Below are 16,379 nucleotides of genomic sequence, written 5' to 3' on the forward strand. Positions count from 1 at the left end.
ACAGTTGTTCTTTTGTCTACGCAGAGCCTAATGATGTCTATTTTAACCATGTTGACATTATTGAGCCAACTTCTTTGTTCCCCTTTTCTCTTCCTTTAACCTTAGATCCTCTCCTCCAGTCTTTATAAGATTTCTGAGTATTGAGGATCTAGAACCTATTTTCATGGTGTTCACACCCTTCTCTTGAACATGTTCAGACCTAACTCTGCCCTATTCTTTGCAGTTAGGAATTTAGACCCCAGGGTTTCTAGTCCAACTGACACAGCTTTCACAACATACTCTAGCACCCAAGACTTTTGTGGTGACCGCTGACTGAGAGTGGGAGTCACTGAACATCTACTCTGTGATAGCACCATGTGAGGTTTGGGGGAAACCTCCCAGTCTCCTTCTTGGAGTGTTAACAGGAAAGGATTTATAGGATGGAGTGCATGGACGGAACACAGAAATGAACCTTACTCTCTCAGAAATTGGGAAAGAGGAGTTATAAGCAAATAAAATCTCAAGTCTTGGGGAATAACATCCAGGTACACTTTATACATCGAATCTGTATAATGTGTAGTGGCAATCTGCATTGATCATGATTGATTCTAGATATTAGAAACCTAAGAATTGACTAAAAATCAGTAAAAAAAAAAATTCTCAATTTGAAAGGAAAAGGTTGATTAATAACAGCACCCCTTTGACATTCACAGAGGAAACTTCACAGGCTTTTGAGAAACCCTACATTCTTAAATACCCCTATCTTTTATAGAATTCATATATGAGTTGAGAATAACAGAGACACAGCTTAACAGTTTCTATGCTCATTAACGAGCTAAATGACTATTCCATGTCAGAAATCTCCTCAGTCTTCATTCAAATTTGTGTCTCAACAAAGTTACAAATTACAACCTGTCATAACCTTGTAAAATTCACTCATGAATGGTTAAAACCAGCAATGTTAAATCTGTGAATGCCAAGGGTCTACTGTAATAATAAGAGACATTCATGCGAGTAGCTTCGGTAATTATCGTGGAGAACAGTAACAATTATATATCTCATTAAACAAGTGCCTAATTAATGTTGTTGTAAATTTTGCTTGATTAGAACACAGTCTCTATAGTTGTTGCTCATACAACATGGCTGGCTGCCCTCACAACTATTAATAAAAGTGAAAGGGAAAATTGACTTTTGGTTCACAGTTTTAGTCATGGCTTAGAGAGGTACTTAATGGATAGGAATGTAATATCCTTTATGCCTTGAGGAATCCATACTTAGTGAATGATGTATGATAACCATTTATTCATGTGTTAATTCCTTTAGTGTGGTGAAATCATATATCTATGGATTAGGAACTCAGTCATTAGAACACAAGTAAGCAATTGAATATTGGAGTCGAGAAACTCCTGCATCAAGGACAATCTGTTATAAAGTATTTATTGAGAATTTACTGCGTCCTTGCATCACGCCAGATTCCAGACTATGTTGGTGAATTCCCATTTGAATTCACCTCCACGTGCATGCTCCTCCAAAACGGAATGACTGTGATAAAATGGAAAGGTATAGTTTTAAAAAAAAAAAAAACCCTCAACTTTATTGAGATATAATTGACATAACTCTATGACCCATTTTAAGTGTACAGTTTGATAAGCTTTGACAATTGTATACATTCATGCAACCACTACCTCAATCAAGGACATTTCTATCACCTGAAAAACTTCTCATACACACCCTCTACCACGACCACCCCTCCTTGACACCTCAGGCAACCACTAATGTGACTTCTATCACAACATACTAGTTATGCTTTTTAAAAAGAATTTCACATAGAGGGAATCACAGCATGCTTTTTTGTGTCCAATTTCTTTAGCATTATATTTTTGAGATCCATGTTGTTGCTTGAATTAATTTCCTTTCATTGCTGAGTAGTATTCCATTTTATGAATACACCATAATTTGTTTAGACATTCAACTGTTGAGGGCTGTTTTGGTTTAAGGTTTTGGGATACAAGGAATAAAAACTTTAGTTTTCTTTTTTTGTAATATCTTTGTCTGGTTTTGGTATCAGGGTGATGCTAATCTCATAAAAGTAGTTACAAAGTGTTCTCTTTTCTTCCATTTGCAGAAAGAATTTAAGCGTAGTATTAATCCTTTAAATGTTTGGTAGAATTTACTAGTGATTCCATCAGGGCCTGGAGTTTCCCTGTAGAAAGAACTTTGTGTCTTTCAAGACATTACAGGTAGAATCATAGTAGTTTACTAATAAATTCATTATTCATACATTCTTCATATAATCTCTACTCTGAGGTTCTCTGGTTTTATAAAAATAATGAACATTAAAATATTTGGCTATGTCTGGTGTGCTATAAGTGGCAGTGTAAAGTTACCCAAGGATGTGATGTGGATGCTTAGCAGATGCTTGAATTGGGAAGGTAGCAATGGAGGAGAGACCAATTACAAACGAGGTATGAGGTTGTGGGGTGCTTAGTTTACCTTCCCTTATTACAACCTTAGGAACTGAGGGAAGATGGATGGTCCTTCACCAGGTTATGAGTTTTAGGTATCTTGTTAAGTGGAGGTTTTAAGAGGTAAGTTAATAATGACCTTTTAGAATTTAAGACAAAGTTTTAATAGATATTTTCATTTATCTCTTAAGATGGCAGATTCTTGAATATGTTTGCATGCCAGGAGGTAGGAATCCATGGCAAAAAAAAAAAAAAAAAAGAGAGAGTTGAAAAATAAGAGAATGATATGGAAGTTCTTGTAGATGTGGGCGTGATTTGCACTAGTTAGAAGAAATCCTGTTTCCTCCAGGCTTAAGAAAATTCTTGAAGAGGCAGATGTCAGTTGGGGCTAGGAATTGGAGGGAACATTTTAGAGAAAAGTTTGGGAAGGTAGGAGAATGTGTTTAACAAGAACAACGTTTACGGTTTACAGATCACAACGAAAGAGTCTGAGCAAAAGGGAGACATGGAAGGAAGTACAGAGCATTTTGAGGGTGAAATTATGAAACAAGAGAGAAGACCAAAAGGACTCCAACTTGGTAGTGGGGATAATGGTTCCAAATGGAACTCTAGTTTGAAGTTCTTCTACTGCCAGAGCAAGCAGAGTATCAGGGTGATTGTAGACTTGTTGACAAAAGCAACTTGAAATCTTGGTTCTGTCGTCCCCGAAAATAAACCTTAGTAACTCTAAAAGCTCTGTTTATGGGGTTTTAAAATATTATCTACATGAAAACAGATTAAAATATAACACCTAGTAAAATGTAGAGGTTTTGGTTTATTTGTTGAGTCAGAGAAAGTAAAAATATTTATTAAGATAATATATAATAAAACTTGAAAAACTAGTGTCGTTAGCACCTTGGAAGACAGGAATGAAAGTCTACATGACTTTAGTAAATCAGGAAAGTGAATATGGGTTTGTAGCTCAATAGAAATTGTTACAGTACATGTTAAGTAGGGAAATCAAAATACGTATTAGACATTCAGAGTATCCCAAGGCTTTCTGGGAAAAAAACCACAAGAATAATAGAATAATATATATCATGTATCCATCAGTTAAAGTATTATAGGTAATTCAGTTTATATATACCAAGCACCAACCATATGAAAGGTATCATGCAAGACCCTTTTCTGTATACTGTGGTGATTAACTTTATTAAAAAGTCAGAATATGCAACGTTTAGGGTAGTTTATGGACTAGTGGAAAGAGAGCACAGGTACCCGGAATTTAGATTGAATTTAGTTCCTTAGGTATCTTGTCAGAAGCTAAATGGCCACATAATGCAGAGGCAAGCACAGCATGCTGTTGCATAGCCCTGGTCCCTAATGCAGGGCCATCCCTAGGATGTGTGGGGCTTCCATCTATATAAAGAATTTGATTAACTATTGCACTACAAAATTCATGGGCTCATGTGAGGTATAATGATTATTGATGAAGGGTTACAATATTGGGTAGAGAAGAAGAACTTAACATTTGCTAATTGTCCATTCAGTGTGAGTGAAGACTGTTCATGGTGTCCAGACACCATTTCTTTCTGCTCAGTCCTAGGAATTCTCTTTTCTTGTCCAGTATTTTCAAGTGTACCGCTTCGGGCTGAATTTATATCTCAGGCCATGAGAAAAGGTTAGCAATGCTGTTATTGCTCATAAAGCCATGGCTCATCTAAAATAGCCAAGAAACAAAAGAAAATGCTAATTTTAATTTTAGGTTATTTTTTTTCTGAGTCTGTTTTCCTTGGACCAGCACCATGTATGTAATTTGTGAGGCTCAGTGCAAAGCAAAAATGCAGGGCCCCTTGTTTAAAAATTAAGCATGTCAAGATGGCAATACAAGGTCCATGAAGCAGGCCCTGCCTTGGACTTTTACCAGTGTGTACTGTCAGTATCAATAGTCATGTGGGAAGCACCCTAGAATCATGCAAAATGTGACAGGGGGAATGAATTTGTCACAGATAACTTACAACTTGGATAACGTGGCATATGATATAGAATATCAAGAGTTGATAGTTCATATTTCAGTGAAGTTATTGGTTAAATGTTGAATTCTTGCTGTTGCAGAACCACAGGCTAGGGTGTGGGGACGGAGGAGGATGACCAAAAGAGGTTCACTGTTTACTAGGTTGAAAGATACAGACATTAGGAACCATAAAACTGACAGAGCATGATGTCTGCTTGTTTATACCTATAATGGAGGTATAAACAAGAACAATAGGAAAAGTAGGAGTAAATAAACTTTGGTGGGTAGTGTGGAAAAGCCTTTTAGGAAGAAAAAAAATGACTTTAGTCAGACCAAGATGGGTAGTATTTCAAGTGCCAGAGGTTAAGTGGCAGACCTTCCAGACAAAAAGGACAGCATGAGCAAAGACAGTGAAATGAAGAGCGTGTTGATAGATATGCCTACATGCTGGGACTTTCAGGCATTCTTTTGTTATATTTATTGAACATCTGTTTTCCAGGCACTGAGCCAGAAGCATGGGTATAAAAGTATAGGTTTAGGAATCAGACAAAGCATCTACCACTTACCAGCTGTGTGACTGGAGACACCTTACTTAACCACTCTGAGCCCCAGTTTTAGTCATCTGTAAAATGAAGACATTGGTTTTGCAGAATTAATATAAAAGTTAAATGAGGTAATGTCTATAAATACTCCAACCAGCACCCTCAATCCAGTGAAGGAGAAAGCAAATAAATAATTGTGATAACACATGCTGTGAAAGCACGGAAAGGAGAGTGGCTCTCTCTGTCTGAGGGTTTTGTGCCTCACTTCCTAAAAAGGGATGATATTTGAACTTGGGGCTGAAGGGTAAGTATGTGTTTATAAGCAAAAGGGAAGCCGAGAAAGATTCTCTTAGGCTGAGGTTTGAAAACGATGAACCCCTTTATGATCTGTATGGGGTTGGAAGACAGGGAGTAGCAACAGGAAACAAAAGCAGACCATGTATACGTCTATAAAATCTTTCATTGCCACTCCAAACCCTTTTTAGTCAATTCAAAATATCAGACTCTTCCCCTGAGAAAAGGCAAGAGACCTGTGCTGAATGTTACCTCAAGTAAGATGTAAACAAGTTTGCATGAGAGCTTCTGTAGCAGATATTCTGTGTATTTTCTTCCTTCTACAAGAAGTTTGGAGCCAGGAGAGAGAGACAACTCTCAGGAAATGTAGTTGCTTTTCCCATCCTCATGTGGAACATTTTGCTTAGTTGGCAGACATTTAACAACACATGATTGGCTCTTTTAAAAACAGGAGTCTTAGCGGTCTTGGTTGATACGTCTTATCATGTGCTTGGTGCTTTAAAGTGCATGTCTTTTTCTGTCTTCTCCCTCCAGACTGAACACTTGCCTCTGCAGACTCAGTTCAAAGGAAGAGAGGCTGGCAGTCTCCAGCACTCTGTAAGTAACATGGTCCTCTAGTAGAGTCAGCCCAGGCGGAGCCGGGGACCACCATGTTTATTAAAATACTGTTTTATTTCCATGAAATTTTGTTTTATTCACCTCTGCTATCTGACCATCTGTGGTGTGATTTTGTAAAGTCCTTGAGCTTGCTTATTCCTCTTAGAAGTAATCAAGTTTTACGAAACCAGTAACCTGACAGAGGCTCAGTACCAGACACACCATAGAGCATCAGGGAGGTTCATTTTATGGTGTCAGCTGTGACCCAGAGTCAAGCGAGGAAGAAAGGTCAAGACAAGAGGCTATTTTTTGACAGCATTTCTTAATCCTCAGCCACGTTGGGCGTACAGTCAAATACCAGTTCATTTCACTGTGTCTCTTCCCTAATTCCCCAGTGCTGAATCCTGAAGCTTCTTTTGGTTTTGTTTTGGTTGTTTTAGTTCTCTTTATTATCTCATGCATGGATTCCAAGCTTGAGCCTTGCTGAGAGACTCCTGCAGTTCACAACCTTGTTTTTCTCCAGTTTACCTTAATTGATACCAGTTCCAAATTTTGAAACCTGAAACTGACCACAGTCCTCATTAGTCACAATTTTCTATTTAGGAGATGCTACCACTCTTGTACAGGTATTGTAAGCAACAAGTGACTGGAAAATGATGACTTGTTGAACTTTACCTTGCCATTCAATAGCTTGTGTGTAATGAATTCTGTTCTTGCCTGTTTTTGCCCAAGAGCTAGAAAAAATACAAACAGCTGCTCTGATAATGTAAGCAATGTTTGAATTTTTAGAATGGACTGAATAGCAGAAGATTTGACTACGAAGATGAGAATCCAGTGGGGGAAGATGGGATTCAGCAGATGTACCCCCTCTACAATCAGATGGGCTACCAAGACGGGAGTCCTGGCAAATATCATCCAAGCCGTGACCTGGAGAGAATCTACATCAACCCACGGGAGCATTACGTGTGATTGTCCTCTTTCTCCAATGGTGTTCTAACAAATGTTTATTCTTAGATTGAGGGAGAGAAACTGAGGCCAATAGGTATGCTTTTATTCTGTCTCGTATAAAACAATCCCAGTCTAAGTATATCAGAAGTAGTGATGAATGACTTGGAGCCAATAGCACATTTCTTCCTTTCATTAAGAGTTTCTTAATCACCAGCTGTGTTTTTGAACTTGGCTCTAGCTTTGTGTGTTTCTGTGATGATGGTGTTTAACAACTAACATTTGGCCTACAACGGCATGTGCATTTAAAAGTAAAGCATCTGCCTGGGATGACAGCAGTGATTCTCCAGAACGAAAGGCCCCAGCTGGGAGTATTAACCTCACTGGGTCTCAGGCAGACCAGCCTGTTCATCTGTAACTCAAATGGGCAGGAAAAGGAGCTCAAAATCCATCTTACTAATTATTTAGTTGGGATTTGGCTTTTCCTGACATGCTTAATACAATTACAATACCTCCTTACAAACAGGAGGCCTGAGAAAAGAGGCAAAATTTGTTGTTTATCCCAGAAACAATAACAAAAGGCAGTTCGGACCTTCAAGTCTGTTGGTTTCGTTTAGACTCCTGTGATATTGTAATATGCATTCCTTCCTGATCACCAAGGTCCTGAGGGATGCGTATTTCTTGCTATTATCGGCCTGATCTTGATGAGCTGTGTGCTAACCAGGGTTCTTCTCTTACTCGGTCATTGTTCCCACAGTTCTGTTCTTTATAGTCCAGATTAGCCCATTTCCCACCTATTAAATTCTAGAAGCCCTGTCTAAATGGTGGACAACCTTGAGCCTTGAGCCCTCTTTTCTGTGGTATTGTATATGACAGACTCAGCTTTCACTACTGAAATTTCTTTCAAGCTAATCCTGTCCGCACAGGCTTTGGCTACCCTTTGCATTCTTCAGACTTTTTATTGTCTGTGTTTTATCTACCTCAGAAAAAAGCCTGCTGGAAAATCACCATGAAATAACCCCTACTCTTAAAACCCAGCTAGAGAATTTGAAAACCTAAAAAAACAAAAAGTGCCTTTAATATGGCATATATGCTAAACCCACATGTGGTCCTTCATCCCTCTTCCCCTACTTTAACTGGTCAATAATAAGAGTAAAGAGATACTAAAATGCAAATAATACAGTGACTGACTTACCAGTCTGGAGTTTTCTCACTTCCCTTTGCCAACTTTTCCTCGATGAGCTTGAAGATAGCAATTATAGTGGGGTGAGCAGAGGAAGAAACACAGGTACATGTGCAAGTGTCAATCATCTGCCCTCATATCTTAAGAAAAGCATTGCTTTACTATGTGTTCTGGAAGATTATGGGTCTGTCACAGATATAAAAAACACTGCAGACTTGTCATGTATTAGGAAAGAGTGACATAAGCACTAAAATAAAATAGTACACGTTTCCAACCTAAGCTTCAGGGAATAGGAGAATATTAACGTAGATTTCTAATGGGATACCAAAGATACATTATGATTCACGTTTTGCTGGCTGTAGTTCTTGCTTGTGTGTTTGTTTCCTTTCTTCAGTTGCCATGCTTTGTCAGACAAATTATCCAGGTTGTTCTACAGTAGTAATACACCACCCCCCTCCATTACCTGGGTGACCAGCAATTCCGTAAAAGATGATGGTTACGTGGAATCAAAGGGTAAATTCCAAGAACCATCATTGCTCTTTCACTATGTTACCTCAGAGTTAGTGTACTGCCCTTGCTAGCAAGCTGACACAGAAAGAAGATATCTGACTTTATTACTTGGAATCCCATCAGTGAGTTAATGTAAACTGAAGGTGTTGGGATCCTTGCAGTTGTTTTCCAACAGAAACATGACTCTAGTCAGAGCTCTCCTTGATAAGGAAGTGTTTTACACATACTAGATGTTACAGAGGAGGACACTGTGGTGCGTTGCCTCCTTTAGTGAGCTTTAAAAATGTCTTACACATTGGGGATGGTTTCTAGGTGCTGCTGGGAAGCAGGTTGTTGAATTAGTGTCACAAAAGTAGACCCTGGACCTAAAAAGGGGAGTTGAGATGTCTTCATTTGCACTAGGGAAAGAGAGTTGGAAGCACTGAGTTTCAGAGCCCTTTGACCTGTCTTCTACCCTCCCTACCATCAAGAAGCCACTATTGCAATTTTTAACATTCTCAGTGTAGTTATAGCAAAGAAATCTCAGGATGTAGACACTTCTCTCAACAGCCAGCTAGTTCAATACCGTCTTTGCCTCTCTGTCAGCTATGATATTTCTTTAACAGACTGGTAGATTTTATAGCTGTTGTTCCCTTACATGGGTCACAGAAGCTATATAATTGCTTATCCTGGTGCCTCCCATCTGTTCTAAATACTGAGTGGAATAGAGCTCAGTATTTTAAAGGAGCTTTAAAGGGGTTTGATCAGCCAGCCCCCTTGAGGAAAAAATGCCATCCAAAATTAGCCTGTTGATCTCTAAATTTGGAGGCTAGACCACTTGACGATGGCCATTTAAATTTGGAAGTTAGACTCCTAAAGGTCAGTGAGTGAGGCTTAAGGATATAAGCCACAGCTGATACTAGATACTCTTCCCATAACTGGTTTATTAAAACACACTGAAACAGAAATAAATCCCCAGAGTGTGTTTCCACTTACGGTTGCAGTTTTGCGTTGCAAGGGGGAGTGTGCATGCTCCATCTTAAACACACAGCCTTGAATGCCTATTTTGTAGGCGGCCCAAGCTCCAGGAGCGTGCATCATCGCTGCAGTAGGAGATCACCAGGTTCTCTGCACACCGCACTAAAATAAAGCATCTGTACCAGTTAGGATTGCTCTGACATAATGGGATAAGAATTTAGGTTAATTCTTAAATGGCAGTGATTTATTTTCTATGAGGACTCCCCTATCCCTGGCCGCCTTATATGTTCTAAAATTGAAGAAGTCCATGCTCTTTAGGACATGTAATATAAAATTCTTACCTGTGCTAGGCCTCCCTGTAACATGCACTTAGTAGATACTAAAGAAATGTGCTGTAAACTAAATGAACTGGTCCCCTCATTAATTTTTTATGGCCTTGTTTACTCACAGGGATAATATATTTTTTCATCCATCTTTTGAGAATGATTTTCTAATTCCTCTTTCACAGTAGTGTAAAATTTACTATTTTGTTTTTCGTTGTGCACTTTTCCCCTGCAGTGTGCTGGTCTCTCAGTGCTGTTCTTTATATCCAATAGAGCCTTTCTTCAAGCCTCTTTTTCCCTGGGGCATAGAGGATAGACCATTATACCAAGAATCAGAAGAATAGGTTCTACTCCCACTTAATCTGTCTAGGACATCAGTTGCCCCTATCTGTAAAGCAGAGATTGTAATTCTTTCCCTGTCAGCCTCTCAGAAATGTGGGGAGAGTTAAAGAAGATAATAATGGATGGGAAATTGTAAGTTCTCTTCAAATGAAAATACCCATGACTCTATTACTGTTGCATATTGAACCTGAACTCCCATCACCCTTGCCAGCATTTTGAGTACCATAGCGTCTCCCCAGGGAGAACCAAGTGGCAGATGAAAATTTCACTTCGAGCTAATTTGAGTATAGCCAAGTGCAAGTGGAAGACATCCCTTTTCTATAATAAGCACTTGTCATATGGAAAGCTTGATATCTGGATTTTAGCCTTTTAAGCTCTGTTGACCTGTGGTTGCTCTTGTTTAACAAATTACTGCTAATAATAGCTACCATTATTGAGTGTGTCGTATGGACTGGATTCCAGGGCAAGCACCTTACAAGAGTCATCTCACTGACTAGAACCAAACTCCTGTTTTGTCCCCTTCCAGGAGACCCTGTGGGAACAGAAAGGCTCCCACTCCTACGCTGCACACCCACAGACCACACTAATCATCAGTCAGCTGTTACTTCTTTTAGTCTGCTTTTGGGGAGTGCTGTTAGGGAAGAGGCTTTCTTGATTTTTTTGGAAAACAGAGGTGTAAGAGGGTACATGGAAGAAAACCATAAAAAAACGTTTACTGAGAAGAAAGCAATTGCATGTGCTCGTTTTTACTTACTTTTCGAACTTCTCAAAATGCTCGTGAAGAGTCTCATACCCATTAGATTAACCACCTCTGCAAAAATAACCAACCGAATAATTAAAGCCGCTCCATCCCAGTTGGTTCGGTCTCAGAGGGCACAAACTTCTAACATCTCTTCCTCAGCTCAGTAATTTGATATACTTACTGCCCCTTTGAGTTTGTCTCACCTTTATTGAACTCCCAGGGGATGGTGGCACTGTTACAGTGGACATCTGGAAAGAGAGCTGGCTCTGGTAGAAAGCCAGAAGAATAGGAGGAAGGGTGTCAAAGTAGAAATGTCTGTGGTTCAGCTCTATGCTTCTCTTGTTCCTGTGCTGAACTGGCAACACCCTTCATCCTTGGGCCATTTACAGACTACCTAGGAGGACCAGGGACTTCTGGTTCTTCTGTTATACTAGAAACTGCTCTTTGTAAGCCTACTTAACTGTGGACTATGCCTGGATGAATCTTATGGCCCCTGAAAGGTACTTGTGTTCCCTCCATTAAAGAAAATTGTTGTAAATTGGACTTTGCCAATTTGGTCACTTGCAATTATTAGGTGGTTTAGTGGCCTTCAGTAGGTAGGAGTTGGGTGAGGGCTATATGTCTCCTCCCCGCTAACCTTACCAGGTGGTATATTACACTGAAATCAGATTTTAAGCCAGTGTCTGCATCATTCATCTTTATAAACACTCAGGCACCAGAACAGACATCCTGTAATAGTCAACCTGTCATGTAAGCTTGAAAACGTCCCCACTCCATTCTTTTAGAGAACCCAATGATATCTTATATAAAAGGGTTATTAGAAATGAATCCAATAATATTACAGCAGATTCGGTGTCAGGCAGCCTGATTTCTGTTCAATTTCTAGACATAGAACAGGTTAGTAATCTAGGAATCTTAGGGCTAGTGGGCTTGCTAGAACTTTATGCCCTGTTCGTGAAAGGGATGGAGTGCCCTATGGTATTTGGGCCAATCCATATACATTTAACACCACTAACTTGACCACTGAAAAAAATCACTTATTAACAAAGTCTCTGGCGCTGAGTTCTTATGGTAGTAGCCTCTGAAGTGACTTGAGTTTTTCAAGTGCTAACTAACAACTTTTGGAGGGTGTATTCCCAACTAGGAAACTTTAAATGTTAACTAAACACTCCTAGGGTGTATATTAAGACCAATTAACATGTGCCAAAATAATTCAAATTACATTCAACATAACAGAATTTCTTAAGGATTCCTTGTGTTATCACACCTTCACACTGGGGTAAGGTATAGTCACTGCTCTAATGTCAACCACCTGCTGCCTGCTGGCATTTCTCCTTAGTAGTGACCTTGTTAGAGGTGTGTGTGTGTGCGTGTGTGTGTGTGTGTGTGTGTGTGTGTATGCATCAGAGAGAGAGAAAGACAGGCAGAGGGGAGAGAAGCCGACTTAAAATTCACAGTTGAAAAAAATTTTGGAGTTCACACATACAACAGAACCCTCACATCTACAAACATCTATTTCAGGCCCATTTTATTATCTTTACTTTAGCATTATCTCTGTAAAAAGGTTAGAGGTAGGAACAGAGGCCATATTTACCTTGACAGTGGAAATATATAAAATATTAGGTTTATTTCTACTGTATTTCCACTTATTAGGTTAGTTATTCTCTACTCACATTTGTATGACTGTGGAAGTTTGGAGCTGAGTAGACTAGAATGAAAGAGAATGTCAAAAATTCAGATGACACTAAACATCTTTTTATCAAACATTATCAGTTGAGAACATGATTTGGAAGTTCCTTCTATATCTCAGGGAGAAGGGAAACCACCACTGACAAATAAAAGGATTCTCCATTCCATTGGTTGGGAATAAATCACTTCCATTTGTCCATTCCCCAGAATAGTAAGTGTTTGGGGGCTAAAGTCATGATATATATCAAATTACATACCTACATACCTCCCTACACCAAAAAGTTCTAGTTATATGCAGTATCTGGTACCTCTAGCTGTGAGGTATAGGGATAAATGCCTGAGTTTGAGGGGAACAGATGTTGTGAATATTTATGGAAAAAAGCAGCATCTCCGTGAATTAAAGGTTGGCAGGGCCATGTCCTCTAAGTGCTTCCATTCTAGAGCTGTGTTGTTTACAGTTGCCACTTGCACGTGATTGACATGGCATGTCCTTTGGACCCAAGGAGATAGACTAATGGACTTGAAGTTATTATTAGATTACAACTGCCATCCCAAACAATCTTCAATAAACAAAAAACAGCTTCCTGAGATGTTTCAGTGTTTTACCCCATCTAGAGACAGGAGACTGAACAGTTCCCTTCTTGAGGTTTTTCCCAGCCTTACCATTTAAAGATTTTATGATCAGGTTCCCTGTAGCCCAGCAGGACACTTGGTATCATGGCCTAGACCGGTTGTATTTATTATCATGACACGGGACTGAACTGTAAAGTCGATTAGAGGAGGCCTTGAGGGAAAGCCCCCCTGGGAATCCAGAACATCAGATTGGCTACACTGGCTTAGAACTGTGGCTTATCCTGCTACAAATATGACTGACACTCATGAAGAGGTGTTTTATGTGTCTCCTCCAGAGGTTAGGAATGAACTTCAAACATTCGTAATGTGCCTTAATAACTCACAATGGGTCTATAAAGCCCAGGGTTCCACTGATTCCCAAATGCATGGGCACCACTATTTTGGTTTTCATTATTCTTGCCAATAATGACCAGCTTTTCTTTTTTTTTTTAAATCCACCCTAACACATTGATCAGGCTAAGTTAATTTCTTCTCATAAGTCATGTTGATGGCTCCATGTCCGTCATAGTTTAACTACAGGCAGCAGTATTTCGTCCTAAATGCATTGGTTTGCACTTACCCACACTGTGGCTCATTAATGCCTCTTTTTTTCACATGGTTTCATGAGAACTTATTGCTGTATTCCCTTCAACTGAGCATTTCAATACCCAGAAGAGCATTTGTCATCTTAGGTTTCACTGTGTACTTGAAGTTCCACGTCCTTTGTAAAAAAATGTTAAGTAGGTGGTGTTGCTACTGAATCCCTGGATTATTCCACTTGTCTATCCAGAAAAGTTCCTGTTTATCCTCTACCTTCTGTTTCTATTTCTAAGCCGAAGCTTAAGACATAACATCTGCTCCAGCCTATTCATTTTCCATGTGGTCTTAACCTCTTAACTTCCTTACTTCTCAGTTTCATCCCTGTAAGTTAGTACTCTCCACCTCACAGAGGTTTTATGGAGGGGGAAAAATAAGATGTTTAAGAGTCGTCTTCAAGAGAGCTCCTACTTTTAAAGTGATTTTATAAAAGCCCCTTGGCTTAGAAATGAGAAACTCTATAGCTATTAATTTTGCCTATCCTTGTTTTGCTGTTTTTATTTCTGAAAAGTGATCTCTGTCTGAATAGAGTCTGTACCCTGGTTTTAACTTTCTTCCCATTACCCCCCTTCACAATGAAATTGTCCTCTCTACCTTGTCCATCCTCTGAACTTTTTACTTACAGAGCCAAAAGTAGTTATCCCACAACAAATCCCACATGCTTTTACTTCCATGATTGAATAAATTAATGTCCTCCAGAAAGAGGCATCTGGCTCTGGACATAAGTCAGAAGGTAAATGAGGTCTCACTCTGGCACTGGCAAGATCTCACCGTGGTGCCTTGGTTCTCCCTGTATAAACTAAGGTTAATTCTGCTATTTCACAGCACCTGGGTGTTATGAGTCTTGACAAAAAAAAAGAAAAGAAAATGATGAAAAGTATTTTTCAGATGTCCTGTACTATATAAATGTGTAGTGAATAATCTGGAGAGTCTCGCGTAGAAATGTGTTCTTGTGTAGCTCAACTCAGATTACTAATCCACCCATTGTTTTCAAAAGAAATGTTTTACTAAACTGTTCTTTTTCTTTTTCAAGTGAAAATTAGTTTCTAATCATTTGAACTATTTTAATTTTTCCGTATGGGAAGAGATCAATAGTATACAGAAAATACCCAAATTGTATTTTAAGTGTTAAAACTGAAAGGGTTTCATAACAATGTAGTGGGATAAGGAGGAGGATTCTAGCTCAAATGTGGCAAGAAATAGAAGTTCTAAGATTAGCTTTGATTTTGAGATTGTATTATAAATAGTAGATGTTAATGTGGTTGTTTTTTTAGGTACTCTTTATTTTTAAGTTACCAGAAATTGTCTTTTATTTTTGAAGTTTTGAACTATGTGGTTCTTGACATGTTTTGAATAAAGCTTTTATCAACTAAACTTTTTCATTATCAATAAATCAAATATTAAAATACATTTAAAAATTAATAGCCTAATTATATGACTGTAAAATTCAAGATTTAAAGAACATCTTTTATAGAAATAGTAGATTTCTATACTGGAGTCCTTTTAAAAAATGATTTTAAAAATAGTAATAGTACTTTTATACTTCAAACAGTATTAGAAATATTTTTAAAACATGTGACAAGTACATATTATTGTAATTGCTTGGGGAAAACTTAATACTTTTTTAACGAAACTAAATTTATTCCACTTAAAGAATTGTTCGTCATTCCTGATTAGTCCTTAGGTGTTAAAATGTCCCTTCTTTTATGAAATGATATCGATGCTAGATGGTAACTTTTTAAATGTTGTTATTTTAAAAAGAGTTGGCATCTCTGATGGATCCCTGTATTTTGTTCTAGGGATGGGTGCTTTATTGGTCTGTGAAATCTCAAAATCTAGGAACCATTTTAAAACGAACATTTTATTGAGATACCATAATTTTCATCCTCTTAAATTGTAAAACTCAGTGCTTTTTAGTTATTCAGAGAGTTGTGTAATCGTCACCAAGGTCAATTTTAGAATATTTTCATCACCCCAGAAAGAAACCCACTCCCAGCTGCTCCTGCCTCCATTCCTCCATCCCCTTGCCAGTCCCTGGCAACACCAGTCTACTTTCTGTCTCTGTGAATTTGCCTGTTCTGGACATTATATGTAAATGGAATCCTGTAATGTGTAGGCTTCTTTCACTTAGCATAATGTTTTCAAGGTTCAACCATGGTGTAGCATTTATCATTCATTTCTTTTTATTGCCGAATAATATTCTATCTTATAGATATGCCACATTTTATCCATTCATCAGCTGAGGGACATTTGGGTTGTTTCCACTTTTTGGAAATAATTATGAATTATTCATGTACAAATCTTTGTGTGAACATACGTGTTTATTTTTCTTCCATATATACCTAGGAGTGGAATTGCTAAATCATATGGAAACTCTGGCTTAACGTTTTGAGGAACTGCCAGACTATTTGGCAAAGATGCTGCACCATTTTACATTCCCACCAACAGTGTATGAGGGTTCTAGGGTTCCAATTTCTCCACATCCTCACCAACACTTGTTGTTGTCTGTTCTTTTTGATTATAGCTATCCTAGTAGGTGTGAAGTGCTATCTCGTTGTGTTTTTTATTTTAATTTCCCTGACTGCCAATGATGTTTGTTTGTTTTCTAC

General features: G+C 38.5%; 1 protein-coding gene across 1 annotated transcript in view; it reads left to right on the forward strand.

Moving 5' to 3' along the window:
- LOC115842124 (nectin-3) overlaps positions 1-15,190 on the forward strand; it is a 145,440-nt gene extending 130,250 nt beyond the window's left edge. Inside the window, exons 8-9 of the mRNA XM_030836743.2 lie at positions 5,808-5,870; positions 6,660-15,190. Coding sequence (XP_030692603.2) covers positions 5,808-5,870; positions 6,660-6,839 — 243 coding nt within the window. The 3' untranslated portion in view covers positions 6,840-15,190. The remainder of the gene's footprint in view (positions 1-5,807; positions 5,871-6,659) is intronic.
- The last annotated feature ends 1,189 nt before the right edge of the window (positions 15,191-16,379 follow it).

This window comes from Globicephala melas, chromosome 4 (assembly GCF_963455315.2).
Source record: "Globicephala melas chromosome 4, mGloMel1.2, whole genome shotgun sequence".
In the NCBI taxonomy this organism is placed as follows: domain Eukaryota; kingdom Metazoa; phylum Chordata; class Mammalia; order Artiodactyla; family Delphinidae; genus Globicephala; species Globicephala melas.